General features: G+C 32.2%; 1 protein-coding gene across 5 annotated transcripts in view; it reads right to left on the bottom strand.

Annotated features, from left to right (window-relative positions):
• The window catches only part of LOC130655207 (circadian locomoter output cycles protein kaput-like), a 44,751-nt gene extending 27,411 nt beyond the window's left edge, over positions 1-17,340 (bottom strand). For 3 of the 5 annotated variants that reach the window (XM_057457942.1, XM_057457937.1, XM_057457943.1), the window contains exon 1: positions 12,916-17,340. In XM_057457942.1, the coding sequence (XP_057313925.1) occupies positions 12,916-12,998 (83 nt within the window). In that variant the 5' untranslated portion in view covers positions 12,999-17,340. Of the gene's footprint in view, positions 1-1,679; positions 7,357-12,915 lie in introns of those variants that run through there. The other 2 variants (XM_057457940.1, XM_057457938.1) reach the window with 2 other exon arrangements.
• Positions 17,341-20,391: the final 3,051 nt, after the last annotated feature.

Raw genomic sequence — 20,391 nt, 5'->3', positions numbered from 1 at the left:
GGAAAAAAAAATAGCATCAGTTCTAACAGCCTTTGGTATGGCTATCGGTGTCCTCGTTGCAGCATTATTACCAGGTGATGGATCAGCAGCAGCAGCCAGTGGTGGAGGTGGTGATACACCTAGTGGCAAAGGTGCCAAAGAATGTATAAAGAACAAGTTGAAATTACAGCTATTTTCTCTTCCTCATGAGTTATTTCACCTGTCGGTACTCTGATTTTGTATTATCAGTTGTCTTCTTCTTTGGGATTGTAGGATCTGTCTTCTTTGGTGGCATAGGATCTGGTTTCTTTATCTTTGGTGTAGTCGGATCTGGGTTTTTTCCTTTGGTATAGGTTTTAGATCCGGTTTCTTTTCTGTATTAACTTTAAGACTTTCCCAATTCTAAGGTTCATACCACTTGGTAACATATATACATTCTTACCAACAACATAATCAACTTTACTTCTAGCATATTGTAATGTATCCTGGAATCTTTTAATGTCTTCTGCTATATCCACATGTCTATTAATAATGTTTTTCTAAAATGCTTGATCTTGTAGACGTTTGGGACGTTAGTAGTAGATATGAATAGGCTCTAACGGATTCACTAAGCTTCTGTATACCAATTGTTGTTAAACCCCTCGAATGTTCTATAATTCATCTTGCAAAACTTATGGAATCATAATATGCATCTCCAGGTGTGTTATTATAATATGGTCTTTTGCTCTGGTATGAACTAAAATATTTTTCATTTCTCAATGTATTATAATTGCTGTCAACACCATATTCTCTACATAATTGCAGATATTTATCCCTAGTGAATGTATTATTACTAACAGAAAACCCTTGTTGGTATGGTAGATAGGCTTCCAGTATTTTAAATATACGTCTAATGTGATAACAAATATGGAATCTGTATATGCTTTTAGCCAAAGGATGATCTGAATTTAAATGTTCTGGTGATATTCCACATACGCTTGTTGATAGAAATACTGCAAAATTTAAGTGAGTCTGCCATAGTTTGAATGGGTTAGTTTTCCATTTGTTAAATGTTGGATCTCCTGCCCTAACTGCTCCTACCTCATAGTTGGTAAATATGTTTGGAAACTTACTTTGGAAACTCTCAATATCGCCTACATTCTCTGCAACCACAGGTCTCTCACTTGGATTTGTTGTAGGTATTTTCCACCGCTTGATTCATAAAACCTGGATATTTTAGGATTGTATTTTTAAATTTTATTCATTATATTATATAACTTAGAAATGTATATTGTAATAGATGACATTTCAAAAGGTATCAATTTGCAAAAACCTATCAACAATAGAAATAATAGCAAAAGAATTGGTTTAGTTAGAGCACGTTTGGTTTACACGTTTTACAACATTGAAGAAGACGAGAAGATGTATCTAACAAATAATACACATATTATTGTTAAAAAAGGGTTCTATAGTATTAATGATATTATACGACATATCAGCAGTAGAATAAATTATAGTACATTAACTGGAAAACTATAATTGGAAATGGAATAAAAAAGTTTGATTATTATCTTCACAATATATCAGGAGTAAATAATGATAATTACGTTGATCTTCTTTTATCTAAAAAATCATTTACTTTCTCCACCGATGTTCTCTCTACAATAGATAACCTCCATAATGGGATTCCTGTTAAATAGGAATATATATATAAGACTAACCTGTAGGTTATCTTCGCAATAGTTCTTTCTGTGTATAACGCAACGCTAAATTAGTGTGATTGATTCAACTCAACACTAATGAACACCACTCTGACTAAACACAACGAATTACCAATGATACTGGTTCAACACAATTAAAACCCCACCACCAAGTGATTCTTATTAGTAATCGCCTAGATAGAAGATCAACAATTCCATCCAATACCCTTTATACTGGATACACACCTAAAGATGTTTCATTTGGTGATACAATAATATTTGAGCCAACTAATGTTCAATACAAAACTATGAGAAATGGTATAATAGATTATATTAATGTTGAGCTATTAGATAATGACAGAAATATTATAAACAATAATTTACCTACATCGGTTGTTCTTCATATTGTGTTACTTTTTCTATTGTATAAATATATAATGACAACCACAGAAGAAAAACTAAATCCTAATAGATCACTTAAAAATGCTTTTGGAATTAAAGGGAATAGACAACATCTTACCGTTACTAATAATCCAACTACTATTGGAATAAATGAGTAAATGTACGGTTTCCAAATTTGACGGATACTGATGTCATAGTTCCAGGAACAACCAGATTAACATTTGATATTACCCTTAATTCAACCAATGATTTGAACAGAACATTGGTTAAAAATATTGAAAGGGCTATTATTAAGAAAAAAGTTATAAAAATCGAGGGCAATGAAACACTTAGTATTGATGACAGTGACACACTTGACACATATTTCAAGGTATTGTTACCAGAGCAAATGGACAAACTGAAAATGCTATTAAATATCGATTTGGTGCAGGAGACAAAGCAGCATACCCTGGAGATGAAACAATATCTACAGCATTTGGTAATAAGTTTTGTATTCCACTAGACTTTGAAATGCTGGATCTATGCCCTTCTATCAGTCTGAACTAGCGGGTAGGCTTTCATACGAACTAACGTTTAATGAATACAATAAAGTGATTAAGACGGAGGCTACATACACAATTAGCAACATCTCATTGCAGTTTGATGTAATTTCTAATTCAAGATTGGCATCTGAAATCAAAAATGAATATATGAGGACGAGTATTTCGTATGATCGAATTTTAAGACACAGACATGTTGTTCTAAAAGATGGCGATACAGTATGGAATATGAATTTCAACACACCAGCAAAGAGTCTAAAAGGTATTCTAATGCTGTTTACAAAAGAGACTGATTGCGCAAGAGACACTGAAAAATTCTACAACTCTAAAATTACTAATGTTGAGGTAGCTGTTGAAGGAAAATCTAATCAATTATACGCACAGGGGATGAAAAGCTATCACCAATGAGATGAAATCAAGAAACACTTTGGTGCTGGTAGATTGAAACAACAATTAGCAACATCTCATTGCAGTTTGATGTAATTTCTAATTCAAGATTGGCATCTGAAATCAAAAATGAATATATGAGGACGAGTATTTCGTATGATCGAATTTTAAGACACAGACATGTTGTTCTAAAAGATGGCGATACAGTATGGAATATGAATTTCAACACACCAGCAAAGAGTCTAAAAGGTATTCTAATGCTGTTTACAAAAGAGACTGATTGCGCAAGAGACACTGAAAAATTCTACAACCCTAAAATTACTAATGTTGAGGTAGCTGTTGAAGGAAAATCTAATCAATTATACGCACAGGGGATGAAAAGCTATCACCAATGAGATGAAATCAAGAAACACTTTGGTGCTGGTAGATTGAAACAACATGGCTAAGCACAACATGAGTTAAATGTATTTAATATGAGAATGGTAGATTATTATACAAAAAAATTTGGATTGTGGTTGGATTTTAGATCATCTGATGATAACACACTATATGGAACAGGTAGACGTATTGAGAATGCTTCAGAAGGTTTTACTCTTGCTATTACAAAGGCGGCTGGAGCTGGTGGTAATCTGCAGTGTTATATCCATCTATTTATGGATGCCCAAATTAACATTTAAATGGTGCGTTTGTTAATATTATGTACTAAATATATAATGAACTTTCCAAAATTTCCTCATAGTGCAATGTTTGTTGGTGCAACCGCATGTAGTAAAACTGAATACTTATTAAAACTACTTGAAACTAAATATAAGCACCATTTTGAATACATTATTATTCTATGTCCAACAGTTTTAGATAATAAGACGTACTTATCAAGAAAGTAGTTACGCGATGATGAAAGTGTATTTATTGTTTATGATGTAGAATGTAAATTAAATGAATGGATTAGACTATTTACCAATAATTTTAAGGGCTACGAAACACTATCTATAATTGATGAAGGTGAAGTCAATAAAATACGTGATGCATTATCAGAACTTACATTCTCTGGTAGACATAGAAATCACTCCCTACAAAAGTATAATTCGGTTTCAAAAGACTTTAGAGAACAAGTTAAATGGCTTTGCTTGTTCTTCACCAAAGATAGAGATAGTTTTGAAGATTGTTTAAGATGATGTTGTGCCAGATAAGAATGAACGAGATAAATTGAAAACACTCCTGCAAAATATACCATATTCTAAACTTACACTGAAGTGTTACCAAACAACTAGTTATTATTTGTTAAAATCCTGCTAAAATTTGTTGATACACTAGTTATACGCTAGTTATAAATCTGTTAATTAATAATATAATGATTGAATACGCTAATTTTATTTTGTTATTAACAATTATCTTTGCAATTATATATCCATGTTATAAGTTGCGTAAGATTTTCTATCTTATAAATATAGTAATGGATTCTAAGATACTTGATCAATTAATTAATTTAGAAAAGAATTGCCAAAGAAATAAAACCTAAAAGAAATGTTAGAAGAAAGAAAAAGATAGAACAACCACTAATTGAAGGACCAATGGAAGAAGTGGATCCATCGGGCAATTCTAAACAACATCTAGGTAAAGAATACACTGGACAACAAATAATGGTGATGAATGCTGATGAGATCAATAATATGTCAACAAGATATGAGAGCAAATTAAGTGGTCAGATGACTAAATCATTAGGAAAATCAATAAATGGTTCATATTTCTATTATAGCATGTGGGGCTTTAGGTATGGAAAATAAAAATGAACTAAATGATGATCTAGAGAATGATCCATTTCTTAATACCGCTTTACAGAGATTCACTTGTGATATGTACTATCGATTTGGTGCAACACTAGCACCAGTTAGTGTAGCCATGATTACAGGTAGACATTATGTGAAAAATTCTAGCACTAATAGTAGTAATAATAGAAGAGCAGCAAATAGTGGAACCAACAACAGCAGTAGCAACAGTAGTGGGGGAGCAGAAAGTAACAAAACAGGAGAACCCCCTAAGAGTTGAACAGGGTAAATTAAGTGGTCAGATGACTAAATCATTAGGAAAATCATTAAATGGTTTATATTTCTATTATAGCATGTGGGGCTTTAGGTATGGAAAAAAAAAAAGAACTAAATGATGATCTAGAGAATGATCCATTTCTTAATACCGCTTTACAGAGATTCACTTGTGATATGTACTATCGATTTGGTGCAACACTAGCACCAGTTAGTGTAGCCATGATTACAGGTAGACATTATGTGAAAAATTCTAGCACTAATAGTAGTAATAATAGAAGAGCAGCAAATAGTGGAACCAACAACAGCAGTAGCAACAGTAGTGGAGGATCAGAAAGTAACAAAACAGGAGAACCCCCTAAGAGTTGAACAGGGTAAAAAGCTTGTTGAACATTAATCGTCATAAAAAAGAAGAACTAAAAAGACTCAATGACAGTATAACTAAGCAAGAAGAACACCATGCTGAAAAACAAAACAAAACAAATAATTACCAGTATGTGGTTGTTGATGCAGGCATATTGTTAATAGGTGGATATATTGCGTATAGCCAAATAAAAAAGAAAATACCAGTATTACAACACAAACCACAGTCAATTGAAGAACCAGAAAAGCCAAAGGTAGGTATCAAAAAACCTAGTCAAGATATCTTTAGTATGGAATAACTTTTTCTATACCATAATATATAATGAGTACTACGGATTACACTAAAAAAATATAAAAGAAAGCCTGTACGTGATACAGCTGTCGTTTCTGGACTAGCTGTTGGATACATTATGCTAGGAAAATCACTGTTTAAAATGACACCACCCTCTCTTAGTTAATTTGATATAGAGGATACTTTTAAATTGGTAGTTGTTGTTGCTGCTGCTGATATGACTAAGGACTATCTAGTGAAGCAAAAAATAATTCCTGATAATATATAAGATGGCTAGCTTAGCAATGATGGGAATTGGTGCTATTGTGAATTCTCTTGCTTTCTCGGGTAGTAATTTCTTTTTAAGTGCACTAAGGGGAAGTGATGAAGAGAGAAAAAGACACAACCTAGCAATTGAAAACAATGCAAAAGGCTCAAATAGCATGGGCTAAAAAAAGAGAAAACGAATTGATTACACAAATAATGAAATAAGAAAGGAAAACTTATTAGAAAAAAGGTTTTATGACTTAGGACTTGCGATGAAAAGATATTATGTGCTTACTGGTGCCAAAATACCAGAACTACCACCTGAACCTAAATTATCAGACTTCTATAAACCATCAGAATCACAGAAATGTAGGGAATTAGGATTTATTGTTGCTAATATGACTATGGTTGGTGGTGGTATTTATTGGTATGAAAAAAGAAAGAAATAATAATCTATAGTTATATGGAAGACTATTAAATTTACAGTTATTGTAATCAATGTTATAGGCTATCTAATGATGTAAAACCGTATTATAGAATAATCGGTGGAAACTTTATCTATTGGGCATTATGCAGTGAATGCAGATGTTACATATTTTTAATTAGATACAATAAACCGATTGATGGTATTTGAAAGATTATACTTAAGAAAATAACATTATTAGTAATTATTATTATGGGAGATATATTTATTTATGAAGATGTGAAATTAAATGTTATTAAAGTTAATGACACTGTTTGATTCAAGGCCAAAACAATTGCCAATATATTTGAATATAAAAATACTCGCCAGGTTATTTTAGATCATGTTGAGCCAGAAGATAAAACGACACTAAATGACCTAAAATCTTGGGGCGTTTTGAAAACGGGGCTAAAATCTTGGGGTCACAAAACGCAACCCCTAAAAAATGGACATATGGTGTATGTAAATGAATCAGAATTATATAGCCTTATTTTAGGATCAAAGATGGAGAAAGCAAAAGAATTCAAAAGATGGGTTACAGCGATAGTTATACCATCAATAAGGAAAACTGGAAAGTATGAGAAAAAGAAATTCGAAATGTTGACATACACAATAGAATCAGAATATGCTCTAAGTTGTCAATTATATTAGAAACCATTATCCGGATACAATTATGTCCGTATCATTGGGTGAAAACCAAATAAATAGTAACATGAGAATAAGATCATACAATATGGGATATCAGACGGGTGCACCAGATATGGTAATACAAAATTTTCACAAGATATATCCAGGATTTGCAATTGAGTTTAAAACACCAAGGGGAAATGGCCAATTAACTGATAATCAGAGAGTTATGTTACAGAAATATAAATTAAATGGATACAAGATACTGGTAAGCAATGACTATGATGAAATTATAACAGAGATCATTAAATATTTCTATGAAGTGAGAATCAAATGCGAATATTGTTATGGAACATTTAAATCACAAGAAACATTTAGACAGTCATCTGAAACACATTCATAAAATACTTAAGTAAATAAAGTATCATATTTCAATAAGCAATAAAACACTTCCTTAAAAAACAATTTATTTTCACGAAGCTTTTCGTAATCAAAGTTATCAAGTAAAAGATTATTTCAAATCAACTAGCTTATATACATATCTACAGTAAAAAATTAATTGGTCAATTAAAAGGCTATAAAATTATTACCCTAAAGGAACGTGTGAATGAGAATAAACAACTTATGAAACAAAAGAGACTAGAATGACGTAAGAAACAAAAGACAAAGAACCCCGCAAAATGAGAAGACGAGACATATGACTAAAGAATAAAGGCAATAAAAGCAATAAAACTGGAACAACACGAATAAATCTGTGTACGCGTAACATGATGAAAGAAATCATGTTATGTCGTTTCTAAATAGAATAAGGCTTTTAATATCGGTCTGGACGTTAAGAGATGGTTTTTCTATTGTTATATAATACGCTTTTAATATCTTGCGTTTTCTCGTGTTGTTATTTGCTTTTGTGAGAATACGCCAAGTAAATTCCTGATCTGGATATACCACAAGATGCTTAGATGGTTCAGATTTTCCTTTGTTAGATTTGTGTTCGTTCCATCTTTTAGTCGCGTTTCTCTTGGTTTCGCCTATATCAGATTCACTACATGAACATTCGCCTTAATAAATAATGTTGCTTTTGTGTGAAACTTTATCTTTAAGTGGGAACAATGATCTAATCTTTGACGTTTTCCAAGTATACGTGATTTCGGTTTTATCTTCCGTAAAGTGTTTAATGTTATCGACAACTTTTCTGATCTGACTTTCTTTTTTCGGACAGTATGGAATCTGGATAATACACAATATTTCAGTTATTTAAAAATGAGGTAAAAAAGAGATATCACTTTATTATAATGGAATGTTTAAAATCAACATCAATATTTGTTATTATAAAATGGTAATATGGATATACTATACTATACTATATTATACTATCATTTATAAATGGGGGATTTAAGAAAAAACACTTAAAGAAATACCAATATATAGTATCATAAAATAATTCCCAAACCTAATGATATAATGAGTGAGAGTGATCTCAAAAAACCAAGCAAGACTGAGCTAATTAATATAATACGTGGTTATAATACCATTGATGTTAGGCCTGGCTACATCAGAAGCTCCAAGACTAATAGATGGATCAAAATAAATGGTCCAGCATATAAAAAACTTAGACATCCCAGCACCAAGACCAAACCCAATTCTAACTTTTGAGCCCACTCCAATAGATGACCAGGATATTGAAAATAAATATAAAACACTTAAACCCGTCCCAGCTCCCAGGAAACCAACCTCTGCACCCAAGCCCAAACCCCGACCAATAATTAAACTTAATAGTGCATTCAAGGATGCAACCAAATCATTTAAGTTAGAATTAAAAGTAATAGTGATCCCATGAAGCAATTTGAATATACCAGAAATGATATATCAAAAGTTGCTAAAAGTGAATTATTTAAATTAAAGGGATATAAATATAAGGAAACATTAAAAGTATCGTTTGAAAAACAAATGGATTCAGATGGTTTACAAATCAGCATATTTCCAATCTAGGCCACAAACTGTCACAAATGAAAATGATATCCAGTATGCCATCAACCTATCATCACAAGAAATTATAAATAAAATTAACCAGTGGATATCTGAAGGATCTGGATGGGTTGTTGATTCGGTTAATTCGAACTATATAAATTTACCATATTCTAATCCATTAAAAGGATCAAGTTATATAGAATTACCAACGAAATTAAGGTATGGTCCAAAAAATTAATAAATATGCGGAATATAGATGAGAAATGTTTCATGTGGCGCCATATTAGACATTTAAATAAACAGGATAAAAATCCACAAAGAATAAAAAAATCGGACCGAAAATTTCTTGATAAACTGAACTATGAGGGTATTAAATTTCCAGTTGACTTTATGAATTTACTATTAATAACAAAAGATGATGAAAGTCACTATGTCCTAATAAGTGATTTCAATAGTTTTATGTACAGCAAAACGAAACATAGGGAAAGGAAACATTTCTGTCTATACTGGTTACAATGTTTTTCTAGTGAAAGAATATTAGAAAATCATATGGAAAATTGTATTACTATAAATGGTAAACAAGCCATAAATATGCGAAGTGAGGATGATAAAATTTTACAATTCCAAATTTTCCATAAACAACTAGATGTACCATTTGTAATATATGCAGATTTTGAAGCCACCACAGACAAAATCCAAATGTGTGAACCAAATCCTAATAAATCCTAATAAAGAAGCTTATCACAGATGATGATTACAAACATGCTAAAAGGGTATGGAAGAAATTTGAATTGAAAACAATGGATGAATACCATGATTTATATCTAAAATCCGGTGTGCTATTATTAGCCAATGTTTTTGAAAACTTCAGAAGTAATGTTTAGAATATTATAAAGTATATCCAGCACATTATTACACATCACCAGGATTATCATGGGATGTTGAAAATGACTGATGTGGAATTAGAATTGATGACAGATGTTGACTTGTTTCTGTTCATTGAAAAGGGTCTAAGAGGTGGTGTATCATATACTTCAAACAGATATATACTATACTGATGATTATAATCCGGATGAGAAGATGAGAGATAAAAAAATGTAATCTAGCCAAATATGAGACATATAGTAAAAAAGGGTTAATATTTGAAGTTGATTTAGAATATCGAAAGCTAAACAGTAGATACCTTTAGGAAAAATAATTAAAACAAGATAGAATACACTTGTCATAACACCCTCTTCCGTTATAAATTTTATGAAAAATGATTTTAACGCTGCGAAAGACTTTAAATATTCTCAACTAAACAACCATAGTCCGAAGAAGAATTTGCACTTAAATTTAGATTTCCTGTAAAACTGCACAAAAAATATTAAAAGAACACTAAAATTGTTTGTTTTATTATTTTAAGTAGGAGAAGAATAACTTGCTGTATAAGTTTCGAAACAGCGCAAGTAAAACCTCCTGTAAGACTTTCAAAACAATACAAGTATATTCTGTACAACTTTCAAAACAGCACAAGAATAATTCTTGCTGTATAACTTTGAAAACAACACAAGAAAAATTATTGCTACATAACTTTTAAAAACAAGTTTTTGAGCACGGGAGTATTTTTATCTTTTCACCTTGAGAACTAGTTACATATTTTTTAGTGAGACAAATTATTATTATATTTTCTTACAACTAAAAAATATAAACTGTGTGTGTTATGTAAAAATACATAGAAAAAAACGGTTGTCGTAACACCCTGCTCCGTTGTTATTTTTATTATTTTTTTCGTTGTTCCAACCATACATTCTTGATAAAATTATTTTTATTTTGCCCACCGACCGTAAGCTACTATCGACTTCGCTCGCACAGCAACTAATTAAATTGGAGTCGCCTAACAGTGTGTTTGGAAAAACAATGGAAAATATTAGAAAACGTGTAAATGTCGAAACTTGTAACCAATAAGAAAAAACTAATGAAATTAACATCAAAACCAACATTCGAATCACCAAAAATATTCAACGAAAATCTTGTTGCTGTTCACAAAATCAAGGAAACATTAACATTAAACAGACCTGCATACTTTGGAATGTGGATTCTAGATTTATCCAAAACATTAATGAATAATTTTCACTATAATTATATCAAGCGGAAGTATAAAAATGATGCTAAACTATTATTCACAGATACAGATTCCTTAACATATGAAACTACAACCGATGATGCATATTTCTGGGGTCAAAGGGGTAAATTTGACAATAGTCACTACCAAGAATCATCACAATTTTATAATACAGAAAATAAAAAAATTATTGGGAAAATGAAAGATGAGGCAGCAGGTGTACCAATACTTGAATTTGTGGGATTGAAATCCAAAATGTACAGCTATATTAAAGATAATGGTAAATCAGGAAAAACAGCGAAGGGTGTTAAGAAAAACTTTATTAAGATTACAATAAAACATGAAGATTTTAGGAAAACATTATTTGAAAATAAACATATGATACATAAAATGAGAACCATTAGAAGTGAAAAACATATATTGGGATGTTATGAGATTAACAAAATATCACTTAGTTGTTTTGAGATATATCCATGATAATGGTATAACCGGACATTACAAAGTATGTTAACTTTTTCTATTCCTTATATTGTGGACACTAAATGACATCAAATCTCGGGGTCACGAAACGCGTCCCATAAAAAATTTACATATGTTAACTTTTTCTATTTCCTATATTGTAGATACATCAAAATAATCCAATGTATTTACCCAGCCTTAAAAAATATACAATTCCCAGGCATTGGCAACACTATAAACATACACTTGTAGACCCTCCTAAATGATAAAATATAGCTCTCTGACAGTATGTGCTGCATAGTAAACCCTAAATATGGATTCCCATTCCCCATTCCTTTCCATGTTTGAGGATTATTAACCCTGCAACTTATAATGGGGGCATGAGCACAGTTTTTCATGTGGTTTCATAAGGCAAAGGCAAAAGGTGTACAAGTAGTCATAGGTATGGAGTGTTTTAGCAAAGTTTTAGTACTAAAACTGTGCTAGAGCCCCCATACCTATAGCTACTATTAGGGATAGATTTTTCGAAGCTTATTCTCTTATAAAGTATTCTTTTTTCAATGCGTTCAGTCAATTTTTATTTCCTTCTGACCTTTCAGACTTGCATACCTAAAATTTCTCATTACGGAACAGAATTTTTAAGGCAATGTTCAACTTCCACTAAGTGAAAGGGAACCCGAGGTATAAAATGATGTTGGGCTTATATTTTAGAGCTACAACCACATTTTATACCTTGGGTTCCCTTGAAGAGCTGAGTTTTACGCAACACTATTCCTTGACTTTAAATATTCAGGCTTATTTGGAATAAAATCTTGTTAAATAACTGGGTTTCCGAAGTATAAAAAAATCAGAAGTTATAGCTAGGAATTTACCCGTGTAAAAACTTTGTTCTAAATCATTTTTTAAGCTTCTAGAGTTTTTATAAACCATGCACTATGTTTCAGTCCTTAACTTCCACAAGATTTAAAGGTGCAGTTAATTATTTTTCTGATGTGTGCAAACCGTATTTTGATCTAAATGATTCAATAAAACACATTATAGTAACCGTATTTGGTATGTACTATTTGGCCTTTGCAGTTATGCAAGGGAGAAGTTTCTGCTGTTCGTAAAACTAAAATTGCTTGCTATCATTTACTAGTATTTGACTTTATGTTATTTAATTTATGCCATAATCTGTATTTTAGGACTGGATCTATGACCACAGTAAAATTTGCTGTTACACTGTCATGGTAATTTTAAGGCTGTAAAGTTGTGTATGCACCAAGGTGACAAAAACAAATTGGAAATACAAAATATTATTCTTACATTAGGAAAAACATATTACAACAGCTTTAAACTCATAGCTAACAGAAATTCAACTTCATTTACCTCTCCTTGGCAGAATCATTTTCTAATGACTTGTTAGTGCTTGAAAAGCTGGACAATGAAACACTATCTAAAGTCACAGACATGACTACACTTTCACTTTGTATATGTTAATGTCAATTCGATAGTTTTGAACTTGTGATATAGTTCTTTTACAAGTGCACACGATGCAGCACAAAAATCTGCTCTTTAAAATTTTTAATTTCAATTCTGCTTTTTACATAATATTCAAATATATTCATTCCATTATTTATTTTCATCACACTAAAAATATAAAAATATTTAGTAGGAAAATAGCATTAAGTAAAGTACTGAAACCATTACCAGGTTCTTCGTAATACATACAATTGATGATAACATATAGTTTCTACATTTAAAATTCTGCAGGATATCTATTCAAATAGTCTTCAAAAGTTGCCCTAATCAGTGTTTTGTGATTTTCTAATCACAAGCTGCTGTTTATCTCCGACATACATTTCACAACAAAGTTTTGGTGTCTAACTGTACTAGCCAATTAAATTTTTATTTTGCACTGATTTGAAGCACGAAACATTTTTTAAAACTTGTAAAAAAAACTATTTTTATACATGGTATTACAAATTGTTACTTTTTTTAAAAACTAAAAAAATATTTTAAACATATAATAGTAAATATCAGAAAAACACTAGTTAATGTTTTCATTTGTCTGACATTATGGCCTTAAATGTTTTTTTTTTAAACAAAACAGCTGTTTAAGCCGCAGTTGGTTGATAGTTATCCGTAAGCATATGGAAAAACTTGATGACATGAGCGGTTTTTTTATTTATTATTTTATTTTGAGCCTTCTTATTCTAAAAGTTATGTAATTTTCTTTTTTCATTTAACATAACATAATTCTTTTAGCTGAAAAAATAGTTTGGGAAACGATTTTGAAAGTATTTTAAAACAAATCTGGACAAAAAAATGTTTGTAAATGTTTTCCTTAAGGCATGAGTATACGAAAAAAATGTTGTTTTTTTTTAAAAAAAATTTTTTCAGTGATTAGATAGAAAAAGATCTGGGCTTTAAAATGGTGCAAAAATATTTTTTAAAAAATGTATTTGATAATGTCTATGATAGCTTATTATCCCAAAAAAATTTTTTTTTTATAAATTACTTTTTTGTTATGCAATAAAGATCAAATATTTGTTCACATGTAATCATCTTGGGTATTAATTTTTACAACTCAATTATGTTCAAGGTTATAAATGATAGCTGACTCAAAGAGGAAAATGATTTTCGTATGTAGTTAAAAGATTCTTTTGAAGTTTTTCTCCTATTTCCCATAAGGATATTTTCTTTTTCTTTTTTGTCTTACGAAGGTGAATATAATTTACTTTGAAAAACATGGCAAAACCAAAGTTAACAGCGAATAAAAATGTCCTATCGTCATAAAGCTGTTATATCATGAAAAAAAGAAGAAAATCCAAAACAAAAATATTTGACTTGCCAGCCAAAAGAAGATTAAAGTAAAAGGTTTCTACTGCCCATCGCCAAGCTAGCACTAGTCGAAAAAATTTTTGTTTCTAGAGTTTGTTTTTGTTTTACCCATACTCAACTGAAGTGAGCAAACAGGTGCAGCATAAACAGAAGATGTTAAAAAAACCTGTTAACAAATAGTCATTACCATAGTGATCAATTATTATGCAGAAGTATAAGATTTCTGTAAGAAACTTAAAAGCTCTTTTTCACAGTGTTTAGTTTTTAAAAGAGTATCACTTACGTTTTAAATCTCTTTTACAAAACTATAAAGGATGTGGGGTGGAGAGCACGCTTAGCGTGGAGATGAATGTTTGATCTAAAAACCCTTTTTTTTTCTTTTCTTGAGAATGAGTAGAACGCGAGTTATGATGAGTTTTCTGACAATTAGAGGTTAAAAATTGTGGAAAAAATTTTTAATACTAAATAACTCCAAAAGTAAAAAACATTAAGAAAAATTTAAAAAACGTTTTTAGATCAATGTCCTTTGACCACAAAAAAGCAAACAGCAAACTTGAGAAATTAGTAGTTTTGTAGAAGAGATGGCATTTGTAGGAGAGGGGTCATTTTTTTCCGTGTCTATTAAACCTTCAAATTTTATTTTTTCTTAATAATTTTTATACCATTATATAGGTAATCGTATGGGCTTTCTAAAAATATATACATTAATATATCAAAATAACGTTTTGGTGAATTAAAAGCATTTTAAAGTATCACACCTTTTTTGTATACTCACGCCACAATTGAAAAACAATTACAAATAAATTTAATATGCGAAACTATTTTTAGACATTCCTTTCTCACTTTGACAGATTTTACAAAAATTACACAGGTTTAATTTATTTGAATGAACTGGCAAAATTGTGTATAGTTTCAAAACTTTGTATGATCCCCAATGACAATTTGGCTTTGTATACAATCTTATTTGGATGCTTATAAAACAAACACAACAATATTTTTATTTTCTGCGATCCCATTTTGATGGTTCTTATACAAATTATGATGACATTTTGCTTTCTACAATGCAATTTTGATGTTTTTCAAACAGTCTACAGAGATGTTTCTAACTTCCTGTTTTGATGATTTTTAAACAATCTTTGCAAATGTTTTTGCTTTCTACAATCCTGTTTCACTGGGTTTCTAAATGATCTACAGCAATTTTTTATCCTTCTGCAATCCCGTTTTCTACGATTCCATTTTATAGAGTTTTAAATGATTTGAGCGATGTTTTCTCTTACTATGATCCCCTTTTGATGATTCTTAAGCAATCCACGAGAATGTTTTTGCTTCCATAATCCTTTTTTGATGATTTTATCCCTTTACAATACACTTTCTACTATCTCGTTTTACTAGTTTTGTGACGAATAACGCAGATATTTACGGAGTTTGATAATTATAAACATGTATTAATTTGAATAGATTTTAAAACGATTGAACTGAAAATTATACAAAGTATTAAAACAAAATAAATTTTGATTTTATGAAACAATCAAAAAATAGACGTTAAACCATTTGGAAACGATTTTTAAATAAAATTACATACACATTTTTTTATCCAAAGTCCAGGAGGTTATTAGAATTGGGAATAATGGTATATACATCTTTAATTTCTTAAGTTTTTTCTTGTTTTTTCTAGTTGCCATATAATTTACTTGATCACCAATTTTCAGCCAAGAAGCAGCCCATCACAAAATAAACATGTTAGGTCGCAGGTAAACAGACAGCCATGCCCTTTATGAGCACTAAAGCAGAGCTTGCTAAAATGCTTTTGGAAATCAATAAATCAAGGGCAAAACAAACAACAAAAATAAATCATAATAATGATAATTAATGTTCACCATGCACCCTGCCACTTATAAAAATGTAAGGCCAGGGTTTTTTTCATAATTTTTTACAAAACCGGGAAGAGTGCACCAGGTAACAGTTTTAAGAGTACGGAGATAAATAATTGAAAAACCTAAAAAAAATACAGCTACACCTGCTCTCCCTTATCAATCATGTTTTCTTTGATGGCATGTATCAGCAACCACATTGTTGATATTGCAATTTGTGTTAATTCTGTTGTTATCTTTCAGTAACCAATACAATAGTATTAAGACTAGTGGAGCCTTTGACACACATGATCTATTTTGTCATGAATTTATCTTCCTTTGATTTTAAAGAACGAAAAGCGGCGATAGAAATGTTTTCTTAAATCGCATTTTAAAATGAAAAGAAAATTAAGATCAGATAAAATGATCAGAAAATTAAGATAGATCACTTTGATAAACTTTCTGGCCTATTTCCAACTTTCAACTTTAACGCTGATGCCGAATAAATTTTTTCGATTCTCCACGCTTACTAATATTTTTAGTATAATTACCAACTAGGAAAATTTTTTGTTAGTACGATCTATAATTGATTTCTAATATGGCGGCGAAGATGTGCTAAAATTAGTCTGATGCTCATGCAGTAATTTATGTGAGTTCTTTGGCTTCCCTCTCAAACGCGCAAACTAAGAATTAGTAAGTTTTTTTGTGGTATATGCAGTGAATTGATTAGGGCAAATTCTAACTGTATTTTTTGTGATTTTTGTAAACTTTGGGTTCACCCAAGTTGTAACTTCACTGATTTGCACTTACTCTTTTTCCAAGATTTATTTTTTAGAAAAAAAAGTTGTTTTTTTAACTTTGTATCTTTTTATTCTCATCTCACCAGAACAAAATTTTTCCATAACGAGACTTTTTACCTTTTATGTGCGTTGACAGTTATGATTTTAAACTCTTTCTACTGTATTAAAATTTAATTTGTTTTCGAAATCTTATCCGGAACGTAGGGTTTTTCCGTTTGTGTTATTAAACGTTCCTTTTTATAAAAAAGAACTTTCAAAAGTTTTGCATGTTAAAAAATATGTTTCGACGATAAAGAAATTTTACTAAAAGTTTTAAAAGTAGCATTAGGTTTTTTTTTAATATTTAGATCATTGGATTTGTTGTTTTTTAAAGGAGCCTGTGTTTTTTTGAATATATCGAGATTAAAATCGCGTTACTATAATTATTTTCGTTGTTAAAAAAAACAAAAATTCAATGGCCTTTGCGTTAAATTTTTTCTCTCGCAGAGTATTGTTTTTAAACAATGTTTCTTGCTATACTTTTGTTTTTAACACGAAGCAATTATTTTTGTGACTCATAAATATATATTTATGAGTGTTTAAATGCACACATATATAGATCTTCTTCCTACAGTACTCTGGTTTGTATTGCCCATAGTTAGTTCACCATTTACCTATGTGCCTTTTCTGGTCAGCAGCATATTTTTTGGTCAGCAGTCTTGCTAGTATTTAAGCTGCAGTTGCCTCATGGTTTTCCTTTTCAGTTCTAGCAGTTTTTCTTATGCTTATGTCTGCTGCTTATTAATCCACTTAAATCTAATCAATCAATTTGCAATCAAACCAATCTTTGGCTAATTAAACATGTATTTATCACCTATATGGATGCTGTTATATTTTATCTCACCTACTCAAACGCCAGATGGCTCAGAAGATGAAGATTCAACTTCTCAAACCTTCCAATCTGCTGCAATGTCTGTCGCTCTTGAGGAATCGTCCACACTCAAAAAGAAACGTATCCCAAAATGTCCTGGCTGCAAGGCACTTCTGGCTCTACACGACTTTGGTATTCCCAGTCGTCACTGTCCAGGTCGTCGTTCTAGCGCTACCAACACTGTCACATCAGCTGCTTCAGCACTTTCCTCAACTATCGCTAATAACCCAATGTCTTCAATCCAAAGATCTTCGCCTCTGCAGTCTCACCTAAACAACCCAAACAAATCTTCTTCACCGTCTCAGCTAGCTGCTCTTCGAAATCAGCTGGCTGTCTTAGAACAGGAAGAGCTATCCCTAAGGGAAAGTTTACAAACAGAAGAGCAACACCTTCTCAATCAGATTGCTGCTCGACAATCAGAATTAGCTAGGCTTCGCTCAGCTTCTTCCAGAAATGACTGCCCAGCACAAATTTTAAGCACTTCCCCGTTGCATCAAACTGTAAATCCAACCAATCGTGTCCAAGACAATCTCCGCCCTTCACCCCTTGACGTACAACCGCCATCTTGTTTTGCTTCCTTGCTTGCTCCGCAACAGTCCGCCAATTTGTTGACCAATCGCACTGTCTTGTCACAACAACAAACACGCTCCCTATCGGATGTTTTTCGCCAGCAAGAAGACCGTAGTTCAGAATTGTTTCTGCGCCCTGCACTTTCTTCAAACACTGGAAATGGTAAGCCACTTCGTATAGTCGATTTTGTGTCTCGGCTTCGTCCTGTGGAGCAGGAGAAAGTTATTTCTACTGATCCTGGTTCTCAAACTACGCTAATGTTGGCCATTGGAAATAAGAAGCCAAGACTGGAATCTCTTTCCATGGAACAATATAACATAGCTAATTTGAGAATTTTTTATGAATTATTGTCTTCTGCCAGATTGCCAACCTCGTCCGATTTACGTGACTATTTGTCTTATTCCATTAAGATCTTAGAGTTGGCTAGAAAGTACACCTGGGAGTCTGTGCTAAAGTATGACGATGAATATCGAATTCTTCAGCACACATATGGCTATCCATGGAGCTTTGACAATAGCCATTTGCATGAAGTGATGCTTATACCTCGTTGGGCCTCCCCTCCTGTCTGTAACCCTTCCAGTACCTTAAGTAAGGGAAATTCAGGTTCACCTGCCTCAGGATCGTCTTCAGGGTTTCCTACACATACTTCTTCCGGTGTGGAAATATGTCGTAATTTTAACCGCCAAAAAGGTTGCCAGAAAACAGAATGTAAATTCACCCACGTCTGCAACCGCAAAATTGGTAATCAGGCTTGTGGCAAACCTCATTCTGGACAAAACCACAATTCTGACAATTGACTACCTTCAGAATTTCGCACTCCTCTTAATGTTGACTTATGGACCAATGAACTGGCTGAAGACCCAGATCGTGACTTCCTCCTTAATGGAATTCACTGTGGTTTTCAGCTTCTTCCTAAGGACTCTGATTTATTGCCTGCCGAAATGAATAACTACTTTTCTGTTACCAGTCCTACAGCTCATATGAAAGTAGAAGCTACTCTGCTGGATGAACTTAAAACTGGTAACTATGTTCTTACTCAATGTAAACCTACCATTGTCAGTGCTCTTGGGGCTGTCCCCAAACCTGACTCTGATGAGTTACGCATTATACATGACTGTTCCATGCCAGTTGGAAAGGGTGTCAATACATACATTGATATTGAAAAACAAAAATTTCAAACTATTGATGATGCCTGTGCTATGATCAAACAGGGATATTTTATGGCCAAGGTTGATTTACGCCATGCATATCGGTCAGTACCTGTTCATCCATCAAACTATGCTGCGCTTGGTCTAAAATGGCGGTTTTCTGGAAGCACTCGATACTCATATCTTGTCGATACTCGACTTCCTTTTGGAGGTCGAAGTGCTCCTGGAATATTTCATCGCCTTACACAATCTGTTCGTCGTATGATGCTAAGACGAGGTTTTCCTCTCGTTATTGTCTACCTAGATGATTTTCTTGTTATTGGCCGAACACAGACTGAATGTTATGAGGCCTATAACACACTCTGTAAATTACTTGTTGCACTAGGGTTTCAGCTTAGCCCTGCTAAGTTGGTCCCTCCATGCCAGCAACTTACTTTTCTTGGAATTCTGCTTGACACTGTGTCACTTACCCTTTCTCTTCCACCTGCTAAACTGGATGCATTGAGGGAAGTAGTGTCACATTTTTTAACCAAGCAGAGAGCCTCTAAGAAAGAGTTGCAACGTCTTGCTGGTCGCCTAAATTGGGCTTGTAAAGTCGTGTATGGTGGTAGAACGTTCTTGAGACGTGTCCTGGATCTGATGAACACCTTGTCTTCCTCTGCCTCGAAGTGTCGCTTGACGCTCGAATTTCACAGGGATATAGCTTGGTGGGATCAGTTCTTGGGTGTGTTTAATGGACAATG

The sequence above is a fragment of the Hydractinia symbiolongicarpus genome, chromosome 8 (genome assembly GCF_029227915.1).
Source record: "Hydractinia symbiolongicarpus strain clone_291-10 chromosome 8, HSymV2.1, whole genome shotgun sequence".
NCBI classification, from domain to species: Eukaryota; Metazoa; Cnidaria; class Hydrozoa; order Anthoathecata; family Hydractiniidae; genus Hydractinia; species Hydractinia symbiolongicarpus.
This window is presented reverse-complemented; position numbering and strand designations above follow the sequence as displayed.